Source organism: Geotrypetes seraphini, chromosome 18 (genome assembly GCF_902459505.1).
Source record: "Geotrypetes seraphini chromosome 18, aGeoSer1.1, whole genome shotgun sequence".
Taxonomy (NCBI): Eukaryota; Metazoa; Chordata; class Amphibia; order Gymnophiona; family Dermophiidae; genus Geotrypetes; species Geotrypetes seraphini.
In genome coordinates, this window is record NC_047101.1 from 10,514,151 (window position 1) to 10,540,122 (window position 25,972).

Below are 25,972 nucleotides of genomic sequence, written 5' to 3' on the forward strand. Positions count from 1 at the left end.
TAGGAAACTGGACTAAAAGAGGCACTGCAGTAAAATTTGCATTGAGCAAAACAAAACCCATAAAAGTTAAAGTATATCGAAGTGTCCAATGATAAAAAGTTATAAAAGCAGGAACTCCCTCTTTATCTGCTCGTCAACTCTCCCTACGTGACAAGGAACACTCATTTATACTCCCTGTGGTTAAGCTTAGACAGCATTGTAATTATCTTCTATGGTGTTACAGCATTTTAGTTAGAACTTCCGATTTTAGATTTTAATAAATACCCCAATGCAAATAATAGTAATGACCTTGGGAATCAGGAGTGTACCACTGGAAACTTTAGCTAGGCTTTTGATCATGAGTAGCTTTAAATCTGTTTAGGCAGAATATGCATTAAAAAGGCCATGCCATAAGTGTAGCTTTTTTTTTTTTTTTTTTTTAATCTTTATTCATTTTTAATCTTTCAACAAGTGTACAAAATAGAACCATACATAGTCTTGAAAACATCACTTGTAAATCCATCAAGAAAAACAACAATTGTATATATATAAACCCATAACCCACCCCCTCCCCATTATTATTATTATTATTATTATTAATATGCACAATATAATAAGAACCCTTCCCCCTCTCTATTATTCATGGTGTATATTTCAATAGAAAAACTGGTGTTTAATCATCATAAAAAGATGTCATTAGCCCCCATATTTTAGTAAAGGTCTTATAATTTCTATTTTGTACAGCTAATGATCTTTCCATTTTGAACATGTGACATAACGAGTTCCACCAAAAGTTGAAATTAAGTCTACTGCAATCCTTCCAATTGTTGGTGATATGTTGAATTGCGACTCCTGTCATGATTAATAAAAATGTATTGTTAAATGATCGATATCTGACTCTTTTCTCATAGCTGTTCCAAATAATACCGTATCATAAGATAGTGCTACATGATTTTCCAGTAAACAATTTACTTGATCCCAGATGGAATTCCAAAAGGCTAAGATATAGGGACAATAAAACAAAAGATGATCCAAAGTCCCTATTTCAAGATTATAATGCCAGCATCTATTAGACTTTGAACTATTCAACTTCTGTAATCTAACTGGGGTCCAAAATGCTCTATGCAATAGAAAAAACCATGTTTGTCTCATAGATGCAGACATTGTACATCTCATCCTCCAAGACCAAATTCGTGGAACATTGAGAAGCTGAAATCTCAATGCTCCAAATATCCCTAAGACCGTTTTTAGGTTTCTTTTTAACCAAATCAGTAATAGTTTTATACCACTGCGCAGCCTGATGACCCAGAAAATCTACCTGAAAGCATGAGAATTCCAAACTAAAGTGTAGCTTTTTAAAAAATGAATCTTGAGTGCAAGGGTCAGGGATGGTGGGGAGAATGCCAACATTTTCTCATTCACCCAACTCCCACTGCATGGATTGACAGGCAGGAGGCCACTTTTACCGTCCTCCCGACTCATTATTTCCCCCTGGAGGGGACTGTAGGTTACTGGTTAGAACAGTGGGCTGAGAACCTGATAAGTTAGGGTTCAAATCCCACCAAGGCTCCTTACGATCTTGGGCAAATCACTTCATCTTCCATTATCTCAGGTGCAAACTTGGGCTGTAAATACTCTGGAACAGTAAAAATCAACCATACCTGAAACATAACTCACACTGGAAGTCAATGAACAGACATGAGCAAAAAATGAAACCAACAAAAACCACACAACCACTCTTTTATATTTTCATTCCCTCTTCCCAGGTCTGACGCTAGCACTTTCCCTTTGCTCCAGTAACTCCTGTACTTCTCCCCATTCCTCTCTCTATACCACTCCTCCAACCCTCTGACTCCAGCCCTCTCTTCTCTCCCCAGCACAGAGCAAACCACACCAGTCTCTCACTTTCTTCTTTCCTTTCACTTTCAACCTATGAGACAACAGCCTTGTCCGCCTTCCTGTAATAAGAACCATAGCTTTACATTTGTCTTCCAGCCACAGGAGACAACACTAGCACTATGTCCTCAACCTTCCCAAATGGACTGCCACCAGTGCAACATCCATGGCTTCCCACATGAGCTACCACTAACATAGTGTCTTAATGCTTCCCACAAAATAAATAAGGGACTTGTCCCGAGGGCTTCAGGGTAAAGTAACACTATTCGCCGATGACGCCAAACTATGTAATATAGTAAGTGAAAGCAATCTGCAGGATAGTATGACGCAGGATCTGCTTACGTTGGAAAACTGGTCCTCGACATGGCAGCTGGGTTTCAACGCTAAGAAATGTAAGGTCATGCATCTCGGCAGCGGAAATCCATGCAAAACTTACACCTTAAATGGAGAAACACTAGCTAGGACTTCAGAAGAACGAGACTTGGGAGTAATCATCAGTGCAGACATGAAGGCTGCCAAACAAGTAGAGAAGGCCTCATCCAAGGCAAGGCAAATGATGGGATGTATCAATAGAAGCTTCGTCAGCCGCAAACCTGAAGTCATAATGCCACTGTACAGAACCATGGTGAGACCTCATCTGGAATACTGTGTGCAATTCTGGAGGCCACATTACCGTAAAGACGTGCTTAGAGTTGAGTCGGTTCAGCGGATGGCCACTAGGATGATCTCCGGGCTCAAGGGTCTCTTGTACGAAGAAAGACTAAACAAATTGCAGCTCTACACTCTAGAGGAACGCAGGGAAAGGGGAGACATGATTGAGATATTTAAATACATCACAGGACATGTCGAGGTGGAAGACGACATCTTCTTTCCCAAAAGACCCTCGGTCACAAGGGGCACCCGCTCAAACTCAGAGGAAGGAAATTTAATGGTGACACCAGGAAGTATTTCTTCACAGAAAGGGTAGTAGATCACTGGAACAAGCTTCCAATGCAGGTGATCAAGGCCACCAGCATGCTTGACTTTAAGAATAAATGGGACATCCACGTGGGATCCCCACGAGGGTCGAGTTAAGGAACTAGGTCACTAGCACTCAGACTTAATGGGATGGGTCAGTAGAGTGGGCAGACTTGATGGGCTATAGCCCTTTTCTGCCGTCATCTTTTTATGTTTCAATGTTTCTAGCAGAGACTTTCAAATGTCATGGACTGTCCCCTTGTATTTAGAGGGTATTGACTTTCAAACTTTGCCTAAGGGACATGCTTCTTTTAACACACTCCTTTCAATGTGCACTTTATATATAATTACTTCAGTATTTCAAACTTTGGAGCTTGATGTCCTGTATGCATTCAAACTAGTAGGTTATATATTTTCATCCATTAGGGCCCCTTTTACAAAGCCATGGTAGCAATTCCCACATGGCAAATGTGTCGCATTTACTGCACTGGGACTCACTGCTGTGGTTTTGTAAAAGGAGCCCCTAGATTTTAATGTGGGTTAGTACAAGGCTCTTATCCTTCTTACTGTCATCCCGAGATGCATTTAGTTTCAAATCACACACGTGAACGAATTAGATCATACAATGAAACTTTATTAAATTCTTTTACACATGTTATCAGTAGTTACGGTTTAAAGAAAAACACTAAAAAGCTGTTGTTAGAAAAAATATATTCATTTATGAATTATTTGACTAGACATTTTACAGTGCAATAGACATTTTAGGATAATGTACATTTAATAAATTGAAAAATTGTCTAAATTACTACTAGAATTATCCAACCAACATTATCGAATGTAAAAGGCTGATAAATGGGATAAGAAATTGTCTCTTTTCAGTACATTGATTGTGCAATCGAGTCCCAGCAGACCTGTGGCACCAAACTGGATACATGCAAGGTTTATAGCTTGCTCTTTCATTCCGTGAACTTCTTGTTTGTCTAGAGGTTGAATCGGGAAAGAGAGCTTTAACTTGCTTTTATACCTTCAGTTCTTGTAAACTGCACACTATCAACTTTTCCCATCTGTCTTTTTCTTGCTGAATATAAAACATCAGTTTTACTTAGCTGTATTTATATATCTTCTATGCCACTATTTGTCTGTCACACTAAAACAGGGGAAACAAATCCACAAAAATCAAACAAGCAAGAGCAAAAGTGTAAATGTCCAATCAGAATGGTGCACAAAAAGTGTCTTTCAACTCATCTGATAAATCCGAATGTCTTTATTCATCCAAAATAACTCATTCATCCAAAGTAACTCAATGACTCGACATGATCATGTTTCGGCCACACGGCCTGCATCAGGAGTCTTAGGAGTCTTTGGGTATCAAATGGATAAATATGCTCTAACACACAACGATCAAACCGTTGCTCCGAATCTTGTGACGCTACAAACCAACACGGCCTTGTCTTTTTTCACTGCAAGGCCGTGTTGGTTTGTAGCGTCACAAGATTCGGAGAAACGGTTTGATCATTGTGTTTTAGAGCATATTTATCCATTTGATACCCAAAGACTCCTAAGACTCCTGATGCAGGCCGGGTGGCCAAAACATGATCATGTCGAGTCATTGAGTTACTTTGGATGAATGAGTTATTTTGGATGAATAAAGACATTCGGATTTATCAGATGAGTTGAAAGACACTTTTTGTGCACCATTCTGATTGGACATTTACACTTTTGCTCTTGCTTGACTATTTGTCTGTCTACATTATTTCAAAGAAAGCTAATTTAAAATACTTCATGAACAGTTCATTCTGGGGGCCCTTTAACTAAACCACGCTAAAAGGTGGCCAGCACTCAAAACAGGGCTTTCCTGTGCGCTGAGGCCACTTTTAGTTCAGCAGTAAAATGACCCCATTTTCCAATTTCCCTATTAATGGCCATGCACTAATTTTCCCATTAGTGCAGAAGCACTTACTGACACCTATTTTCTATCTAGGCAGAAAGAACTCGCACACTAATCCTGCGCTAATTGGTTAGCGTGCAGCAATGTGGCTGAACTAAGCAATTAGCACAGAATATGCCTATTCTCTGCCCTCTTCTTACACTCCCGCAGCACTAAAAAATAAAATCTCCTTTTTAGCACGTAGGAAGTACGCACGTGGGATGTGCTCAGGCGCCTTTTTAACCTGCGGTAAGTACATGTTAGCGTTTACTGCAGGGGTCATTTTATAATAAGTTTCTAGCCTGTATGGAAGATATCCACATAAGTTATTTTTATTTTACAATGTTTAATGGAAGAGAAGAATGTGGCCTAGTGGTTAGAGCTATAGCCTAATCCCATACTGCTTCTTGCAACCCTGGGCAAGTCACCTAACCCTACACTGCCCCAGGTACATTAGATCAGTGTTTCTCAACTTCTTCAAGCCACGTACCCCCTAAATCTAACAAATATAAACCGAGTACCCCCATCCAAGCTCCGCCCCTGACCCCACCCCCATAATAATAGTACTAATTGTAATGCAATTTCTTCTATTCATTTTTATATACACACAATATAATCTTATTAATACATAATGGTAACCACAAAATTAAAAACACACAAAGCACACTGTATGCAGAGAAAATGTTAATTATCATTTATATTTGTTTTTTTTCAAAGAGGTCAAGGCAGATGATGTTAAAATATGCAATGTCATCTCAGTAACAACTATAGAAAAATAGACAAATATAGTGCAAAATGTAGAGATATAAATTCTCAAAACTGACACATTTCGATCACCAAATTGAAAATAAAATCATTTTTCATACCTTTCATAAACTTATGACCAGAGACATCACAGCCTCACCTGGTCCATAGGTTATGCTGGCCCTGTTCCCATGGCATAATTTGGGCAGACCAGGAGCAGAGTTGGGAAGTACATATCTATCTTACAACATATGCATGCAAATATACTAATGGGGGTCATTATAGGAGACTATTTTATAGAGATATGCAGGCACCTATGTGCTCTTAAAAATAGGCACTTATTTTGATATTTAAAGTATGCACATACTTTTTAATGTGTAGAGGTTGCCAGATTTTTAGAGGTAAAGTACCCACATACTTCCATTTTGGAAATTCCTTCAAGGAACCTTTGCACTTGTATATTTTTTAAAAATGTATATTTATTGCATTTTCCAATTTTAACACAAGCACAAATTATTACAGAAAAGCACTGTAGCACCTCCTACCCCGCCCCCAAAAAGAAAACAACCATTACTAATGCTATCCAGACCACAAAACATGGAGAAGAACCAAGGGGAAACCCTGGAGCTGGGTACTAAGGAAAAATGAAAAATAAAATAAATGTTATGAGAGATAAACAAAACACAAATCCAGCCTCTTACATAAAGCCCCTATCCACTCCTTAAGAAAACCACAAGTAGTATCCCGAGTCTGTACAGGAAGTTCTAGCTTCTTAGTATTAAGAAAAAATTGTAGCTTTTCTGGATCAATATATATCACAGAGGAGAATACAACGAGGCATTTATAAGGAAAACACAACAGGAATTGATCAACAAAGAGGTCTCATAACCAGAAATGTCTTTCTATGGTCTATGTTGCAAAATGGAAATCAGTCAATAGTCAAACTTTTAGGTCCATCAACAACTCAGTCACATGGCTAGAAAACATTTTCGGAACATGGTCCTGATCCTGTGCAAATACAAAATCTCTCAACTCTCAACATAGCGCCAGGAATATTTCCAGAGTTTGTTTCAGAGAACCCTGTAAGATCCAAACCAACATCATCTGCTTCTCTTCCAGAAGATTCTATTCTCTTAGAAAATGGAGGTAGTACCAAACCTGGTATCTTCAGCATTCCCACCACATGCTTTCTAAACAGGTCTCCAGATTGTAAAACAGGATTTTTAGAAAAATTAAGAACTCATAAGTTCAAGTATCTAATATTATATTCAATTTATTCAACTTTACGATGAATTGAGTCCTTATCTTGGTTAAGCACAGATTGAACCTGCTGCACTTCAGCCATTATTCCATATCTTTTTCCAAACGTTCCTGACAGGATTTTAAAGTCTCCAGAGGATACTGTAAGATTCTGATGTGTTGTCACCACCACAGAAGTTAAAGCAGTAAAAGATTTATGCAAAAATGATAGAACATCCCACACCGCACCCAAGGTGACTTGGTCGGGTTTCACGAGTGGCGGAATCGAAATTTCAGAACTGGACACTGTAACAGTAGAGCAAAAAACATTATCACCATCATACATCTCAATAAGTGTATTCACCGAGACCAAAACCTCCATACCACACTGCTCTGAAATCTGCTACTTCTGGTTCAGATCCCCTAGGGAGTATGGAATACTTCGGGAGCCCTTGGCTGCTCTTCTGAACCCAGAAGCTCTACCACTGGACAGTTCACTCAAAGATGTCTCGTAAGCCAAGGAGGCTAAGGCTTCTAGTGCTCCCTCAGCAGACCTCAAGCTGTTCATTGAGCTCCAGAATGGTTCAGAGGGGAAGACATCGACCTTTCCTTTATGTCTGCCCATATTCAACTTCTGAAAGGGGACGGCCACCGAGATATTCCTTCCTGTGCATCCCTTCAGGATGCTCTCTTGGTTCTTCACTTATCCACTTACTGTACATTTATAAGGGTTCTTAAAAACGTTTCTGCACTTTCATATTTTTGCAGGAAATGGTTGGGGCAGGAGAAGTGGTAAGAGGGTGTGTTTGTAGGACGCTGGGAAAAATGTATCGCAAAACAGGGTGTTTATATAGAAAAGTGATGCAATTTTCTTTTGAGATATTTAATAAATAGTGTTTAAAAAGTGCTGAAACTTTTTGAAGATCCCTCATACATGCTCTGTGAGGCACACATTTTTCAGGGTAATGTTATGAAAAATAACATAAAAGGGTGCATATCAATGCAAACCCTGTCCTAGAGAATGTCTCTTCAAACCCAAAGTGTGTGTGTGTGTGGGGGGGGGTGGAATTTCAGAAAGTTTTTTTTGCATCTAAAGCCTGTTTTACATGTGGAAAAAAGAGCTTTTATAAAATTGCTCATCCATATCCCTGTAAAGAGGACATGCACAAAAAGTAGACACTCCTAATAATAATAATAACTTTATTCTTCTATACCGCCAATAATCATGCGACTTCTAGGCGGTTTACATTTGAAGAGAGCTGGACAATCAGCGAGTTACAATATGCAGATAGTCAGTGAAATTACAGTATGTAGAATCTTGAAATACAGCGAAATACAATATACAGTATTTTCAGAAGGGACATGTTAGAAATAGGAGCAAATTACAAAATACAGTTTGTTAAGAGTTTCGGTGGGGCATTGGATAGAAATAGAAAAGAAAAGGATTAACAGAGTTACTATTTAGGTAATATATCTGTCGAATAAGGCAGTTTTTATGGCTTTTCTAAAAACGTCGTAGGTCAAGTCTAGCTCCATTAATGTAGTTGTCAAGCCAGTGTTGTTTGTTTGTTTGCTTGATACATAAAGGTTCTTTCCAGAAAGGTTTTGTATTTAATGCCGGTAGTGCTTGGATATGCAAATAGATTGCAGTTTCTGGTTTGTCTTATGGGACTGTATAATACGAAGTGGGATAGTAAGTATGTAGGAGCCAGTCCCCAAACCAGCTTGAAGCATATGCAAGAGAATTTGAATATTATTCGTGCCTCGACTGGCAGCCAGTGCAGCAGTTTGTAGTAGGGGCTGACATGGTCGCTTTTTTTCAATCCAAATATCAAGCGGACTGCCGTGTTCTGAACAATTCTAAGTTTCCTCACTGTTTTTTGGGGTATACCCATGTAAACGATATTGCAATAGTCCAGTGTAGAAAGCACTAGTGATTGCACTAGTAATCTAAATGATAGGGGTCAAAGTATTTTTTGATGGTCTTTAATTTCCATAATGCCAGGAAGCATTTTTTTTTACCACTACATTAGTGTGTTCACCCACTGTCAAATGTGTGTCTAGTGTGACTCCCAATATTTTTATTGTTTTAGTAATCGGGTAGTCGTGGTCTTTTATGTGTTATGTTGTTTTGGTTGTTTGTTTTGCTTAGGACGAGGCAGAAGCAAAATTATGATATACATGTGAGCACATAAATTTACACCTTCTTCAGAGCATGTGTAAATTTCTACATCAAGTTTCAAGTTTATTAGGATTTTATATACCGCCTATCAATGTTATCTAAGCGGTTTTTACAATCAGGTACTCAAGCATTTTCCCTCTCTGTCCCGGTGGGCTCACAATCTATCTAACGTACCTGGGGCTATGGAGGATTAAGTGACTTGCCCAGGGTCACAAGGAGCAGCGCGGGGTTTGAACCCACAACATTTGTACACTATTGGAGTTGGATCTAAGAGCCTATTTCATAAAGATACACAAAGTTTCCAAGTTTATTAAGTATTTTGATTTATCGCCTATTCAAAATTCAAGGCGATGTACAGATAAATAAAAATTTTTGATAACATACTTACAATTATTAAATTAAACAAACGATTATCTTAAATATACATATTACAGTACATTTAGAGGGTATTTCTACAAATTATAATGAGACAAAAGGAAAATTATTTAATGGTTACATTCAGTATTAAAATCATTAATTCAGTATTAAAATCTTTAATTCAGGGGAAAAACAATAGGAAGGGAGACGAAGACAATTGACCTATTAAATTAAGAATGCGAAAAAAAATTAATCATTAAAGGCATCTATAAATAGAAAACTTTTAAGTTCAGACTTAAAGGCCTGTGTCACCTTTATAAAACAAGTGCCTTTTTGGAATTCTCACGCAGGTATCCTGTTAAAAATTACCCCATACATGTTATATGTGCATCAGCCGGGCAATTTTGGAATATGCCATTTGCACATATGACCTGCAGAAAGTCCTATTCAAAAACATTGGTAGTGAAGGGTAATCTACTTGTCTTTATAAATTACTAGTATAGCAGAAATCACACCTACATTACAGGTGCGCATACCCAAACTTATATTTTGCTAATTCTTTAACTGCTTTATGAGGTCAGAATACACCTATAATTTTGAAGCACATGTGGAGACTAATACATTTAATAATCTCCATGAGTACTTGTGAACTCTGCCCTTCCTCTGCCAAACAAACGAGTGCTCATACACTCCTACTGGCAATGGACACGCCTGCTGGTCAAACTTTTATAAGAAGTCACATATGTGCCAAAATGACTTTAGAAAAAAGTACCCCCAATAAGGCATGAGAGAGGGGGAGGCCTGCCAATCTCTCTTGTGAATATTTATCTGGGATGGTGGGAGAATGTGGTACAACGGTTAAAGCTCCAGCCTCAGCACCCAGAGGTTGTGGGTTCAAATCCACGCTGCTCCTTGTGACCCTGGGCAAGTCACTTAATCCCCCCCCCATTGCCCCAGGTACATTAGATAGATTGTGAGCCCACTGGGACAGACAGGGAAAATGCTTGAGTACCTGAATAAATTCATGTAAACCGTTCTGAGCTCCCCTGGGAGAACGGTATAGAAAATTGAATGAATGAATGAATGAATAAATAAATAAATAAAATATCTTGAAAACCTGACCTCAAAGACTTTCACCCCAGAGATCTATTGGTTAACTTGGTAATTAATCAGCTGACATATCTACATGCTAAATCTTTTATGCTTAAAAGGAAGAGTGGTAGATGCAGCCAATTAACTAGTTTCTCTACTATTTCTAGTACAAGTTATTATGTTTCTCATGCTACATAATAAACTTACTTTCCATTTGTTAAAGTTTACCAGAATTAATTTGGCATCATATTTGGACTATGGAAATCAGAACACCTACAGCCCTACTATATGAAACTAAATTGGCTGCCCAAAACTGCAAGGATCAAGTTTATTTTTTATTTTTTTTATTCTTTTTTTAAATTCTTACATCAAGTGAAATACATGTAATACATTCAATTATGAAAAAACACTTGAAATTATTATTAAATGTTCTTACAATGTGAATTAAATAAACCCGTTATCAGAATTTTATATCATATTAATATTACAATCGTTTTCCCTCCCTACCCCTTCTATATGTTCTATACATGTGTTATTATATCTGATCAGTAGAATAATTTGTCAATGGATCAAGTTTAAATTAGGCATCACTGCCTTTAAGATCCTGACAGGGAATTCTCCCGACTACCTAACAGAGTTGGCCACCCTACTCCAGGGTGCCTTCAACAGATATTCCATCAGAAATCTTTTCCACTTAAAATTCCCAGCATGCAGCAATATAACATCTACCAGACAAATTACCTTATCCATCCAATTAAATTAGCAAAATGCTGGAACCAACTATCACTTACGCTACAATCTTGTGACCACGATCTCAGGTTTAGAAAACTTTTAAAAGCATTTCTGTACCGAGACAGGGAGCCAACCCTGAAGTAACTGAAAGGGTAATTGTAAAAGGCCATTTCTAAACTGTCTAATGCAACTCCTGGGACATAATGATCAGCTAATGTTGGCCTACTTGTAACCATGTATTTATAACTACAACCTAATTGTATTAATAGTTGTACTGATCTACACTTCCCCCTCGCCATTCGCGGTTTCCGCACTTGTGATTTCACACAATCACAATTTTTTTTTTTTTTTTTTTTTTTGGGGGGAAGCCCCCCCATATTTTTGCCTTCCCCTCGGCATCCTGGCCTTACCTGGTGATCTAGCGGGCTTTTGGGGCAGGAGCGATCTTCCTACGCTCCTGCCCTGTGTAGATCACCAATGGGAAATGACTTTGGGGAGTTCCCATCGTAGTCTCGAGAGACTACGGGAACTCACGGCAGCCATTTCCTAAAGATTCCAGTCTTTTCTGCCTCTGCTGGTTCCTCCATAAAAATGGCTGCTCAGAGTTCCTACGATGGCCTTTAGGAATCCTTATGCGAGTCATTCCATCTCATTAAAATTATTTTTGTCACAGGGGTAAAATGGTCGAGTTTTCTATTTTCCCTATTAATGGCTACATACTAATTTTCCCATTAGCATATAGTCATTAGCCCCTACCACCATCCATTATAATCGCTTATGCACTAATTGCTTAGCATGTAGCTACGCTTACTGATTGGCACAGAATATGCCCACTCTCCATGCTTTCCACAGCTTAGTAAAAGGACCCTATTGTAAAGAAAATACTCATTTACCTCTTGTTTTTCTGGAATGTGTTCCATGGAGAACAACACCGGGATTTTAGACTCCTCTGACTTCTTTTGCTGTTTCTTCACTACTTTTAATTGTTTTCCTTTTATAAAGATAAGAAAAAGTTAAATTACATCTAAGTTTATACTACATTACTTCCTTATCAACTGTAGCTCTAAGACACTTGTACTAAGTATTCATTCATCCTTGCTTAAGCATAGTTTCAGCAGGTCTAGGGAGGGGCTAAAATATACATATGTAGTCCCCATTTCAGAAGAGGAATGGGCATCCATGTGAACCAAGATCTACATCGGAATTTAAAGATGTTCCAGGGGCGTTTTGGCAAAGCACTCATTTTGGACAGTGCTCTACAGCAGCGTTTCCCAAGTTGGTCCTGGAGTACCTCCTTGCCAGTCAGGTTTTCAGCATATCCACAATGAATATGCATGAAAGAAATTTGCATATAATGGAGGCAGTATATGCAAATGAAGTTCATGCATATTAACTGTGGATATTCTGAAAATCTGAGAGGCAAGGGAGTACGCTAGGAAAGACTTGGGGAACACTGCTCTACGGGAAGGATGAGGGGGGTTACCTTCTTTATTTCTCAGTATTTTTCTCCCCAATTCTGATTCTACTATATGATTGTGGGCTCTGTACCTAACTGGGTGCAGACAGATGTGTAGGCTTCTAAAATGATAAATATATACATCTGTGTGTCTGTGCTAACACATCTAGGTCCTGAAATTGCTCAAATACATGTGTACGCGCTGAGACAAACGAGTGAAAATGGATGCTTCCTTCACATATAGCTAGCACATACACATCCATTCCTGCATGTACGTTAGAAAAGTCTTTAGTCATGACAGGGGTTGCCATTCAGCATATAACCAACAACTGGAAGAATCATAGTAACCTTAATTATACATTTTGGTGGAATACAATTTGTCATATATTCAAAATGGAGAGAGCAATAGCAATACAAAGAGGGACATATACTAAATTTATAAAAATATGGGGGCCATTGACAAAATATTGTAGTGAATGATCATCAGGTTTTCTCTTCTTCTTTTCTTTTTCGTCTTCTGTTTGGCACATCTGGAGGGGTGGGTAATGGAAATAATTTTACAAAATACGTTATAATATGGTATATAATGTGTATAAGGTGATTGGAAAGTACTTGAAGGGTGGGGGGTGGGGGAGGAGACAAAAATATTTTTAGAATTTTATGTAGTAGATATAAAAGTGATATTGTGTAATAATTTGTTGTAATTTAATAATTTGTGCACTTGATGTAAAATATGAAAATGAATAAAGAATATTAAAAAAAAAAAAGAAAAGTCTTCCCCAGCAGATCCTTTTCTAAACTACTACTGGAATTTGACATGTCCTGACCTGCACATCTTAATCCCAGTGTTTATGCTCTCTCTAAAATCCCTATTGTAACCTGGCAGAGGACCTACAAATGCACTCATTCAACTGCCCCTCACTATCTCTTTTCACTTATCTCCCCCTATGTCCCCATCAACATCATGCACACAAGAGCACATCGACAGGGCTGATGTCTTGATTAGAGAAGACTGAACAGTGTCTCAATTGGCTGCAGATTTGGATATCAGCTATGGATCTGCATTTGCCATAATGCATGATGCCATGGGATACAGGAAAGTCTGCGCACCATGGGTTCCCAAACAGCTTACTGATCCGCACAAGCAACAGCGTGTTCCTGAAACGGTATGAAGAAAATCCGAGTATTCTGGAGAGTATTGTCACTGGCAATGAGACATGGGCGCATCACTGTGACCCGGAGAGCAAAAGACAAAGCATGATGAAGTAAAGGAAGCGGTGCTCTCCTGGCTTCGGGAGCAGCTGAAAAACCTCTCTGCAGGAATGCAGAAGCTAGTTGAACGATAACAAATGTGTCGTCTTGCATGTGAAAAAGCGGGTTCATAGACAAAATCGCGTGAGACAATGGCGCGCCGACAACTGAGCGCAGACACCTGAGCGCAAGGTTGACGGCGCGCCGAAGAAAAGCACTATTTTAAAGGGTTCTGACGGGGGGTGTTGGTGGGGAACCCCCCTATTTTACTTAACAGACATCGCGCTGGTGTTGTGGGGGGCTTGGGGGGTTGTAACCCCCCTCATTATACTTGAAACCAAACTTTTTGCCTGATTTCTTAGCACATTTGTAATAAATATATAGGAATGGGGAGGGACTTATATAAATTTAGGATTTATTATTTATGATATGATATATTGATTATAACTATAAGTGTTATGAAATAATTAATTATATTATATATGAATTAATTGATGTAAGAATAGAAAATTAATAAATAAATTAACACAATAATAATTATATTAGAATGGGGAAGGGAGGGGAATGTATATTATATTATATATGGATTTAAGTATTGGGAAAAATGGGAGGGATATATTTTATGTGTTAAATTAATTATTTGTAGTCACAATTTCTCATGTATTATTTGAAGTTTTTATGTACAATTAAAATATTGTAAGAATGAAAAATTTATAAATAAAATATTAAAAAAAAAACCAAAAACCAAAACAAACTTTTTGCCTGTTTTTTTTGGAAAAAGTTCAGTTTTAAGTATAATGTGGGGGGTTACAACCCCCCAAACCCCTCACAACGCCAGCGCAATGTCTGTTAAGTAAAGTGGGGGGATTCCCCCACACACACCCCCGTCGGAGCCCTTTAAAATAGTGCTTTTCTTCGGCGCGCCGTCAACCTTGCGCTCAGTTGTCTGCGCGCCATTGTCTCGCGCGATTTAGTCCCGTCACCGAAAAAGCGATATGTTCAATTGCTCACAGTTACTTCTATTAAAGCCGTTCAATGTATTTTGTTTTTACTTTTTGATTTACCCTCATAAATGTTAGATAAACCATTTTCTTGGCTTAAATGTAAAGTCTGATATGCCCACAAAAGAAAGAAGGAATATGAAAGGCTAGTTTGTGGCGTACAGCAGTAAACCTGAATGCAACATGTCATTTCTTTTTTCCTCTTTTGGCAAGTAGGTCTACGACTATTATTAATTATTTCTAGAGCGCTATCAGACCTACGCAGCGCTGCACAGAGTCCTCACAATGCAAACTAAGTTTATGTGCTTATGTTCTTACTGAAGCTTTGCGACATTGTCTCTCAACCATTGTAGACAGGATTCAAAGGCAAAAGTGCCGTGAAAATATACATTCTTCATTTTCCCTTTTATCCATAACATTTGGTTTATCAAACCTGAAAACTTCTACATGATTGAGTTTTCTTGTGAATAAACGTACTATTAAGAAGAGTGAACCAGTAATATACTGGAAAGAAAATGTATCTGACATTTCAAAATACTGAAAAGGCCAGTAGCCTATTAGCTGTGATTTTATTTCATTAGTAAATTGATTTTACAGTATTGAGGCAGTAAATCGTACCTACAGTGCAGAGCATGTGCTGATGGATATTTCACATTATCGCTATGATTGATTAATGAACTGTGAAAATTGCTCAGAACTGAAAACTATTGAGACCATGACTTTTTTGGTTGTTCTTTTTTAACCTTAACAATATTTCATTATAAAATACTTCCCTTCAGAAGGAAAATGACTTGTCAGTAAGAAAGTCTACCATAAATAATAGTCTACTCCAGGCCCTGGCAAAGCCTTTTTTGGGTAGAATGCCAACTAGCATGCATGATGTACTTTATTGTACAGATGTGAAAGAGTATTAAGCAAAGGGCAGGAGATTGGCTTCTTGATCAGCTGCTGCTCCCAGAGGGTTGAAAGAGTACAGCAAAAGTAACACAGTGCAGAACTTGGGGGCAGAACTGCCTTTCCTCGTCTAGCAACATCTAATCACTCTGGGGTTGATATACAAGGAGGTAACATATTTTATTTATTTAGATTTTTATCCCATCCTCCCAGTAGCTCAGAACGGCCTACAAGCAAACATTCACAGTGGAGTACATTTGGACAATACAAAGACTATACAGTAGTTTAAATACAGGTTAAGAATGGATTATATAGCAATTTAAGTAGAAGTTTAGAGTGGAGAAGAGAGGGTAGAGGGAAGGGGGGTTTAGAGGGGTGAGGCGTAGACTATGGTTGAATTTTAGTTGAAGAAGAGGGTCTTTATCACTTTCCAGAAGGTCATCAATGAGTTCTGTAGTCTGGATAAATCTGTCACACAATATAATACAACTATTATTAATTATTTCTATAGCGCTACCAGACACATGCAGCGCTGCACAAAGTCACAAAGAATAAGAAAACAGTCCCTGCTCGAAAGAGCTTACAATCTAAACAGGCAAAACAGACAAACAGGATGTCATGAATACAGTCAAGGGGAACGGTCAATCAGCGGGCTGGGTAGGAGGGTAGGAGTAGGGTCAAGGATTGAAAGCTATATCAAAAAGGTGGGTTTTCAGTCCGCTTTTAAACAAGGGAAGGGAAGGGGCTTGATGGACAAACTCGGGTCATTTATTCCAGGCATAGGGGGCAAAAGAACAAAGTCTGGAATTGGCAGTGGAGGAGAAGGGTAACGCTAAGAGCGACTGATCTGAGGAACGGAAGGAGAGAGAAGCGAGGAGAGATATTGAGGGGTAACTTTAGGACAGCCAGCAAAGCATAACTGTGTCCCAGAAACACCTCCTGCTTTGCTTCATTTTGTCCAGGCATCAAGCTGGACAAACCTTTTGAATATCAAGCCTCTGCATCAAAAAATAACTGGGTCAGTATTTAAAGTCCAGCTACGATGTTTAAATAAAACCTGGATCTTCAGAGCCACTATACAGTGCTGAATACCTGGATGCAACGTTCAGGGCTTAATGTTAGTGGTCTGAACAGTCCTGCTAACCAAATAACTGAAGCCTGCCTGTAGCCTGCCCATGCAAGCAGTTCTGGATTAACTATTAAATAAAATAAATGTGTGCTTAGGGAACTAAGTGACGGGGGGGGGGGGGGGAGCCACAGAGTTTTTTTCCTCCTAGCTATCATGTCCTTAACTACTCTTTCACTGCTGTCTGCCACACTCATTATCCAACATGAATTTCAGTAGTTTTCTAATCATTATAAAGATACGTCTTGTGTGCTTAAGGTGTCAGGTCAAAAACGCTCCGGGACAAAAGCGCACGCAGACAATTGAGCGCAGTGTGGAGGTGCGCGCTGCAGAAAATTACTGTTTTTAGGGCTCCGACGGGGGGGGGGGAGTGTGGGGGGGAACCCCCCCCACTTTACTTAATAGAGATTGCGCTGCGTTGTGGGGGCGTTGGGGGGGGTTTGGGGGGTTGTAACCCCCACATTTTACTGAAAACTTCACTTTTTCCCTGTTTTTAGGGAAAAAGTTAAGTTTACAGTAAAATGTGGGGGGTTACAACCCCCCAAACCCCCCACAACGCCGGCGCCATCTCTATTAAGTAAACTGGGGGGCTCCCCAATAAAAACCCCCATCGGAGCCCCTAAAAACAGTAATTTTCTTCGGCGTGCGCTTCCATCTTGCACTCAGTTGTCGGCGCGCGCCTTTGTCTTTCGCGGTGTTGTCTATGAACCGTGCGTAAGGGTACAACTGCCCAGACAAGCATCATTCTTTAAGGGCAAGTCATTTTATTTTTTTAAGAAGTAGTTATCCTAACTTGAGCAAAACTGCAATCAAGGCTTTGTTATCATTTGGATCTTATCTTTACAAACTGGGATTTTCAACTCTGACAGAAATCAAATCGAAAAAGAGAATGACTATGATACTGTTTTATTTGGAATGGCTATGAGGAAGAAGAGTCAAATATCATCATATAATAATAAACTTTTATTAGTCATGACAGGGGTTGCCATTCAACATATTACCAACAATTGGAAAAATTACAAGAATCTTAATTACACATTCTGGTGGAATTCGTTATGCCATATTTTTAAGATGGAAAGAACAATAGCGATACAAAAAGGGACATACAATAACTTTGATTATATTTCTGAACACTTATTGTATGTTTGAAAATGATTCATGAATTTTAATTTCAGTAGGGTGGGGGGTGGGGATATATACTTTTGTTCTTGATGATATGATTTAAGATTTTCAAGTGTTACATTGAAATTTAATGGATATATTATTGTACACTTGTTTATGATTTAAAATGAATAAAGAATTAAAAAGATATGGGGGCCATTGGCAAAATATTGTGATGAATAGTCATCAATTCTTTTCTTTTCTAGATCTATTTAGCACACTCAAGGGGGAGGGTGGATATGGAGGGTAAGTTAATAAGATATGTTATCATATGTTATATAATATAGTACACTCTATTTTAGTTTAAAATGTGATGAAGGGTGGGTGGGTGTTTTTTTTGTTTTTTTTTACACTATTAGATCTTATGTGTTAGATATTATAGTGCTATATTGGAATTACTTGCATGATATATTTTTGTGCACTTGTTTGATTTGAAAATGAATAAATATTAAAAAAAAAAAAAAGAGAACGACTGCAGATGGTGGATGATGAAATGTGCGTTTGCTTGTCAACTAATGAGCCGTGTTTTTCAGTTAATTTGCACACAAAAACAAGCACGTCCATTGCATTGATTAGCAATTCTGTCCTATCTACTTTAGTTTCACCATTGTTACAATTACCTCTACATAACTTAGGGCTCCTTTTACAAAGGTGCGCTAGCGTTTTTAGCGCGCGCTAAACCTGTGCTACACTTCTAGAACTAAAGCTAGCGTTTTTAGCACGCGGTAAACCTGCGCTACGCTTCTAGAACTAACGCCAGCTCAATACTGGTGTTAAGGTCTAGCGTGCGCTATTCTGCGCGTTAAAGCCCTAACTCACCTTTGTAAAAGGAGCCCTTAAAGAACTTTAAATAACTGTCAAATATACCCCCCCCCCTTTATGAAGCAGCATTAGGTTTTTTCATCACCGCCTATGAAGGTATTAGCTTCGTCGCTCATAGGAATTCTATGAGCGTTGGAGCTAATGCTGTCACAATCGGCAATAAAAGAGCCTAACAGAGTTCGGGAGTTAATTTCTGTTGGTTTTGCAATTTTATAATGTGCCACAAAAAAAAGCATTTGCTCCGTTTAGTGTGCCAAAGCTAACTAAGTTTAAGAGACAATGTTTAGCAAATGGCACCAAGCAAATCATCTCTAGTTACCTTTGATAGAAACCGAGTGTTCAACTCATCGTAATTTTGCTCTTGCTACATTAAACGCCTCTTCCAGACTCAGATCTGAATAAAGTTAATGACAGATGTTTTACTGCATCTGGAAGTCTCAGAGAATATTTCCTGTTACTAGGCCAACATGTTAAGCTCGGGGTTTCCTGAACTTTAGCAAATATAAGCCAAGTATGGCTACACTTGTAAACCAGTAATCATTTTCACAGTTTAGCTTAGCAGCAGCAAAAGTACACATGAACTTTAACTGTAAATCAATCTTGTGTCCAATTTATTCATTAGGAAATTCCTTCAGCTCCGTTGCTAAAATTCTATGCACAATAACAGATAGCTTTGATCACTCAACATGCTTTTTTCCCCAAAGAACAGGAGAAATATAGGACAGATGTTTATAGAACTGCAAATCTACTAACTTAACATTTTCTGCCTTTTGCAGTACTTCAGAAACTTATTTATTTTTTTTTTTATTTATTTATTTAGATTTATATCCCGTTCTCCCAGTAGCTCAGAACGGTCTACAAGTAAACATACACAGTAGAAGTAATTAGGCAAATAAGATGTACAATAGGTTTAGATGCTTGGACATACAAGATTGTGCAGTATTTATCAGGGTACAAACAATTTTTCAGAGTGCAGACAATTTATCAGAGTACAGACTAAGTGAGGACTATACTGAAATTTAGGAGAAGTTAAATAGGGGAGAGAAGAGAGAGGTGGGGTTTAAGGGGGGGAGAGAGGTGGGGTTTAAGGGGGTATGTGTAATAAATGGAATTATATTGTCTTTTTCAGGATTGAACCCAACCATGTCAGTTTTTTACAAAAGCAGCTTGTGGTCCCTGCCCTCATACTTCTTATCAGGAATTGCTCACAAAACCCACAGCCCAGGAAGCCTACTCAGCAGAAATCATTCCCAAACCCCTTATTTCCACCTAAGAAATAGACAGACAGGCAGACAGAAGAACCCCTCGCTTTGAGATATGAACAGATCAACAATAAAGGCAAGGGAGGTGTCTTTTCAACCAATGATCAGTCTTTATTCAAAACAGTGGTCCCAAAAGGGATCCCAGTTTCGGCGTGTAGGAGATGCCTTCCTCAGGGGACACGATCTGGGGAATTTTCCCTGCATAAACAAAAAACGGTTTCGCAACAGATCACCAGAACATTGAGAGCTTTAGCATCAATCTGGCTTCAGCTTTTTTGGAAAACTCATCAACGCCTTGCTGTTTAGCGGATTTGATGGAAGCTAAAGCTCTCAATGTCTGTGATCTGTTGAGAAACCGTTTTTGTTTATGCAGGGAAAATTCCCCCGATCGTGTACCCTCAGGAAGGCGTCTCCTACATGCTGAAACTGGGATCCCTTTTGGGACCACTGTTTTGAATAAAGACTGATCACTGGTCGAAAAGACATCTCCTGGATGATTCTGTTCACTGTTCAAGCCAATTCTTATCCCTTATTTAGGAAATTATTGAAAACACATCTATTCGCTAAACAAGATTTTTGAGACTTTAAGATGTGTTCTTTTTAGATTCCGTATTTCAAATGTACTTTTTATTCTGTTTTATATTTTAACTGAATTTTTTATCTGATTATGTATTTAACGATGTAGTAGTTATGATAGTTATTTTCTCAGAATTGTTATTACTAACTGAAATGTTCAGTCTTACTGTTGTGAACCACCCAGAACTGCTGGTGGGGCGGTATATAAGAAAATTATATAAGAAAGTTAGATAGCTCTAAGTCAAATAGATGTTGGCATTGTCATCTCGAAGCAGGGACTTTAGATAATTTATTGTTCTATTGTCCATTTATTTTGGCATTTTGGAATTCAATATGGGGCCAAATTAATTGTCTGTTGGAAAATCCAGTGACATTGTCCTATGATACGGTATTATTTGGCATGGTCATGAGGGCTAAAAGCCAAATATCTAAAAACAACAGGCTTTTATTAATAATGATAGGAGTCGCCATACAACAAATTACAAGCAATTGGAAGAATTGGAAAAGGCTTAATTAAGGTTTTTGGTGGAATTCACTGTGTCATATGTACAAAATGGAAAGGACATTGGCCATTCAGAAAGGGAATTTTAAGAGGTTTCAGGAAATTTGGGAGCCATTAGCAAAATATTGTACTGTTTGAATAGTGTTTTTCCCTTTAAATATGCACATCCAGGTGGAGGAAGGTGGGGGGATGGAATTTTGAATAACTGATATGGGGTGATTATAGATATTTTGGCCCAGATTCTGAAAAGTGCCGTCCCGATTTTAGGCAGCTGTAGGCATCCTACAGCCGTCTAATCAACCAATCGGGATGCACGTTTTTAAAAAAAATGCTCCCCAGGCAGGCCGCCTAAACTGAAGGCGCCTCCGGGAGCTAGGGAGGCCCGCAAGACGCCTAAGCTCGCCTAAGGGCCATAGGCAAACCTAGGCGGCCCTACGCGTCTCCCTAATTGAGGAAGAGACGCTTAAAATGTAGGCCAGCAAAACTCCCTGCCGTAATAAGTATAGCGGCCGCGGCCGCCTGTCCGATCACCGGCAGGAGGGTGCCGAACCCCTCCTGCTGGAACGCTGCCCCCCCAAACTCCCAATCGCCGGCAGGAGGGTGCCCAACCCCTCCTGACGGAACGCTGCCCCCCCAAACTCCCAATCGCCGGCAGGAGAGTGCCCAACCCCTCCTGACGGAACGCCGTCCCCCCAAACTCCCAATCGCCGGCAGGAGGGTGCCCAACCCCTCCTGACGGAAAGCCAGACCCCCCTCTGGACCCCCCATGCTAAAGACCTCCCCCCATGACTCCCCTAACCTACCCCCAACTAACCTCCCCCCCCAACTAACCTTTAAATGTTCCCGGCCCATCCCCACTAAGTCTAAGACCTGATTGGCCCAGGCTCTAGAAGCCTGGGCCAATCAGGCCTTAGGCATAGCGGGTCCGCCCATCCCCACTAGTCCTAAGGCCTGATTGGCCCAGGCTCGTAGGCACCTGGGCCAATCAGGCCTTAGGACTAGTGGGGATGGGCGGACCTGCTATGCCTAATGCCCGATTGGTCCAGGCTTCTAGAGCCTGGGCCAATCAGGCCTTACACTTAGCGGGGATGGGCCGGATCGTGGGGGGAGGCGCTCGTACATCGAGGCAAGCTCGGTTTGCAAGGCACCAATTTTGCGAATGTTTTGCAAAAACACTCGCAAACCGGTGCACTCATAATCTGAGGTACCATTGTATTATTATTATTATTTTGTCCAGGTGCCTATCTCAACATTTTCCATCTAAGTCACATATTGGAATTGGCTGAGTTTTAACTCTTATCCTCTATTTTTAGCACTTGCTGTTTATGTGCAAATATCATGGTGTAATCGCACAGCAGCCTTCACACCTTCCACTTCTCGGAGTTCTTTCTGCTGTACTGTTAATGGTAGCTCTGGGAGGTGGATTTCTTTTCTCTCACATTTGGAAGGATTTGGTTTCTTTCGGTTTGACAGCTGCATTTTCTCGATCTGTGGAGTTCGGTCATGAAGTAACATGGACTTCCCAGTTTGAATCTTGAAGGGGAAAGAAAGGAATTTGAATTAATGATACATTTTTTTATACAACCCTCATTGTCACATTAGCAGCTATTCATTGAGTCTGGCAAATAAAAATAAGAGAGAATTCGGGAAAACCAAATAAACCATCTTTTACAATCATTATAAAGCTGGTATCAGCTTAGAGTTGTGTACTATATTAACAAGGTATGAACCGTGTTCTTCCTTTCCATTATGTAGAGCCTTTCTCCCAATAACACTACCATCTGTAACTGGGTGGCAGAAACAAAACGAACAGGTTCTGACTGGAATTTGGCTCCAAGTAAGAGCAAAAGACTAAAAACATCTGCCCAGGCTTTCGATCAACATTTGAATGGCTTCAAAAGGAACTGATGGGGAAACCAAGAAAAGTAACAAGGAAAAATATAATACTGGGTTGAGAGAAAGCTTCGATATCTAGTCTGACATTACAGTATTAAAAAGCCGGAAAGACTGGCATAATTATATTAGTTTAAAAGTAATAATGTACCTTCTCCACCATATTACCTCATTCCCTTCCATGACAGAACATTTCTCCTCTCTCATGAATACCTCTGAGACCTTCAGGCTCTCATGTATACTACTGGGGGAAACATAGCCAAGTGCAGCACGTGGGCACAGAGATAACAAAACATTATGGGTCTATCGCACTTCGAAGACTTATCAACAAAGCACCCTTTCAAGAGTTTCCTCCCTCAGTTTTAATAGGAAACCAAAGGATCCCAGTTTGCTGCAACAGCCAGAAAACTGGCTGATCGTTTCCTCAATCGTGTAAATCATACTCTGATTAATATGTCATATGCTAATAGTCAAATCACATTTCCAAACCTTTCTATTAATGGCAGATGATGGGATCCATAATACAAGTGTTATATATTGAAGTTCATTTTCAAAGCACTTAGACACACAAAGTACCATCGTAACCTATGGTACTTTATGGGTCTAAGTGCATTGAAAATGAGCCCTATAGTGACCCACACATTATATAAATGGAGCAGTATTGAAATAGCCAGGTTGGAATGTCCGAAATTATGCTTGCATTTTAGAACAGATCTGCCAATGCCACTTTAGAAAAATAACCTCCGAAATACCAAAAGGTCAAAATGGACACATAAACATTTATGTTGTGGAATAGCAAAATATATGGTCATGTATCTGAACCTACACATTTATCATAGGTGTCATAGAGCCCGGTAGCCCTTGCCAGATTGGATTTGGGGTGGAGAGGGGGAGGAGAACATCCAGCACTGAGGGATTAAGGGGGAAACATCCCCTAATCTCTGAAACCTAGATGTCCTAGGTAGCAGCAGTAAATCCTGACACTGATCTGTTAGGACAGACTCTCATGCCCAGTGGCAAAGTTAGGAGGGAAGGCCAGCACCCCCCCTTCCTACTCCTCCCCCTGCCGTATGCATGCCCCTTCCCTTCCCCCATACCTTTTTAACTTTGGCTGTCCACGTTGGCTTCTGAGCTCTCTCCGATGTCACTTCTGGGATGTCAGAGAGAGCGCCAAAGCGGGCAGTAAGTTGGTGGCTGCTCGCAGCGAAGTTAAAAAGGTATGGGGGAAGGGGAACGCGGGGAAGAGGGCGGGTGAGGGGCGCGGCTCACCCTCACTACACCACTGCTCATTCCCTTTCTAAAATGAGAATGCTCAAATTTTTTAGGTCTGCCCTAGTCCTGCCCAAAACATGTCCAGATGAAAAAGAGCAGCCAGTGGCGTCGTAAGGTTGCTGCCCGCGTCGACATCAGCATTCTCTCTGACATCACTTAAGGGACCCACACCTAGGAAGTGACATCAAAGGGTGAGCCGAAACCGATGTAGACATGTTGCTCATGCCAGAGAAGTTAAAAAGGTACGGGAAAAGGAAAGTGGGGGGAGGCAGGCGTGCACGGCAGAGAGGAGCAGTGAGGAAGGCAGGGGAGGGGCGCCACTGAGAGCAGCTGTAGGCCAGGCCACATCCTCCTCCTTGAGCCTTGCAGTTCAAATCCTACAGCAAGAGCTAGTGTAAGCAAAGGAGAAGAATACAGACTGGCATGCTTGTATTGAAAAACACAGGAGAGGAAGGGGAGAGAGCAATGGAAGAGGATAAGCTGAGGATACGATGGGAGGGGGGTTGGGATTCTGCAGTGGGGAGGGGAAAAGAGAGCTGAATATATTTGTGTGGGCTCAGGGCCGTTTACAACAGCAAGCCAGTGAGGTAGGCTTTTGGTACCCTGAGCCAGTGCCTCAAGCATTTAGTGTCAGGGGCAGACCTCTTGTTAAGGTTTATCAATAGTTTTACCTCCAGTTGGCCATCTGCCTCCATACATGAACCAGTAACAAAGCCTTCGGGCGAGATTTCAGATTGATGTGCTAGGTGCTTAATCACTGAAGTTTGCCAAAGCTGGAAAGGTCTCAGGGGGTCAGAAAGAAATCCCCTTATTTTGCCTTTGTGTTTCTCCAAATTAGGAAGAAAAAGGGAAAAAAGGATTTGCAAAAAGGAAAAACACAGATAAACTTCAGACTAAAAGATTACCAAAAAACAACCCACATCTTCTCCCTTGGTCACCATCTTGCATCAGGCCTACAAGTGCTTAATATCTGTGAGCTTGCAAGCTCATTTTCTAAAGGGAAAATTTCTTCCCAAAGAAGGACCACAGGTACATAAATACTGTACGCACAGACTCTGTAGGGTCAAACTTCCTGCGGGGCAGGAAGAGGGGGAAAACAGGGTTAAGACAATTTTTAGAAAATGTTTTACAATTTGCCCCTAGATATATCTATCATTTCACATTTCTATAATGTGTTTTAGAAGACAGCAGTTTTTCAAAGAAACATTTTGCCATCCTTAGCAGGTTAATTAAATAGGCTATAAGATTACAATTTTGGGGGCTCTTTTACTGAGCTGTGCTAACAGATTTAGTGTGAATTAAGTGTCATGCAGCCCAATGGGCCGCATGGTATTTAGCACATGCTAATCATGTTAACGCACCTTAGTAAAAGGACTTTGTTTGCTTTTATGGAAAATCTCTCAGCAACAACCATTGAGAGAATGGAAGATATAAGGCATCATAATCATAAACAAAATGCAAAAGCAAAATGAAGACAGAAAAAAAAAATTATTAATATTGACAGGGGTCGCCATGCAACAAATTACTCAAAATTGGAAAGATTATACAAAATTAAATTATACATTTTGGTGGAATTCAGTTTGTCATATATATAAGATGGAAAAGATGATAGCGTTACAACAAGGGAATATTCATAATTTCAAGAAAATAT

At 39.7% G+C, this 25,972-nt stretch overlaps 1 protein-coding gene across 6 annotated transcripts in view; it reads right to left on the reverse strand.

The window, feature by feature from the left end:
• Positions 1 to 3,450: 3,450 nt before the first annotated feature.
• The window catches only part of CDKL3 (cyclin dependent kinase like 3), a 58,142-nt gene continuing 35,620 nt past the window's right edge, over positions 3,451 to 25,972 (reverse strand). For 4 of the 6 annotated variants that reach the window (XM_033927788.1, XM_033927793.1, XM_033927791.1 and 1 more), the window contains 4 exons: positions 24,993 to 25,148; positions 22,524 to 22,689; positions 11,999 to 12,096; positions 5,549 to 7,048 (listed from right to left, as the gene is read on the reverse strand). In XM_033927788.1, coding sequence (XP_033783679.1) covers positions 7,013 to 7,048; positions 11,999 to 12,096; positions 22,524 to 22,689; positions 24,993 to 25,148 — 456 coding nt within the window. In that variant the 3' untranslated portion in view covers positions 5,549 to 7,012. Of the gene's footprint in view, positions 3,813 to 5,548; positions 7,049 to 11,998; positions 12,097 to 22,523; positions 22,690 to 24,992; positions 25,149 to 25,972 lie in introns of those variants that run through there. The other 2 variants (XM_033927789.1, XM_033927790.1) reach the window with 2 other exon arrangements.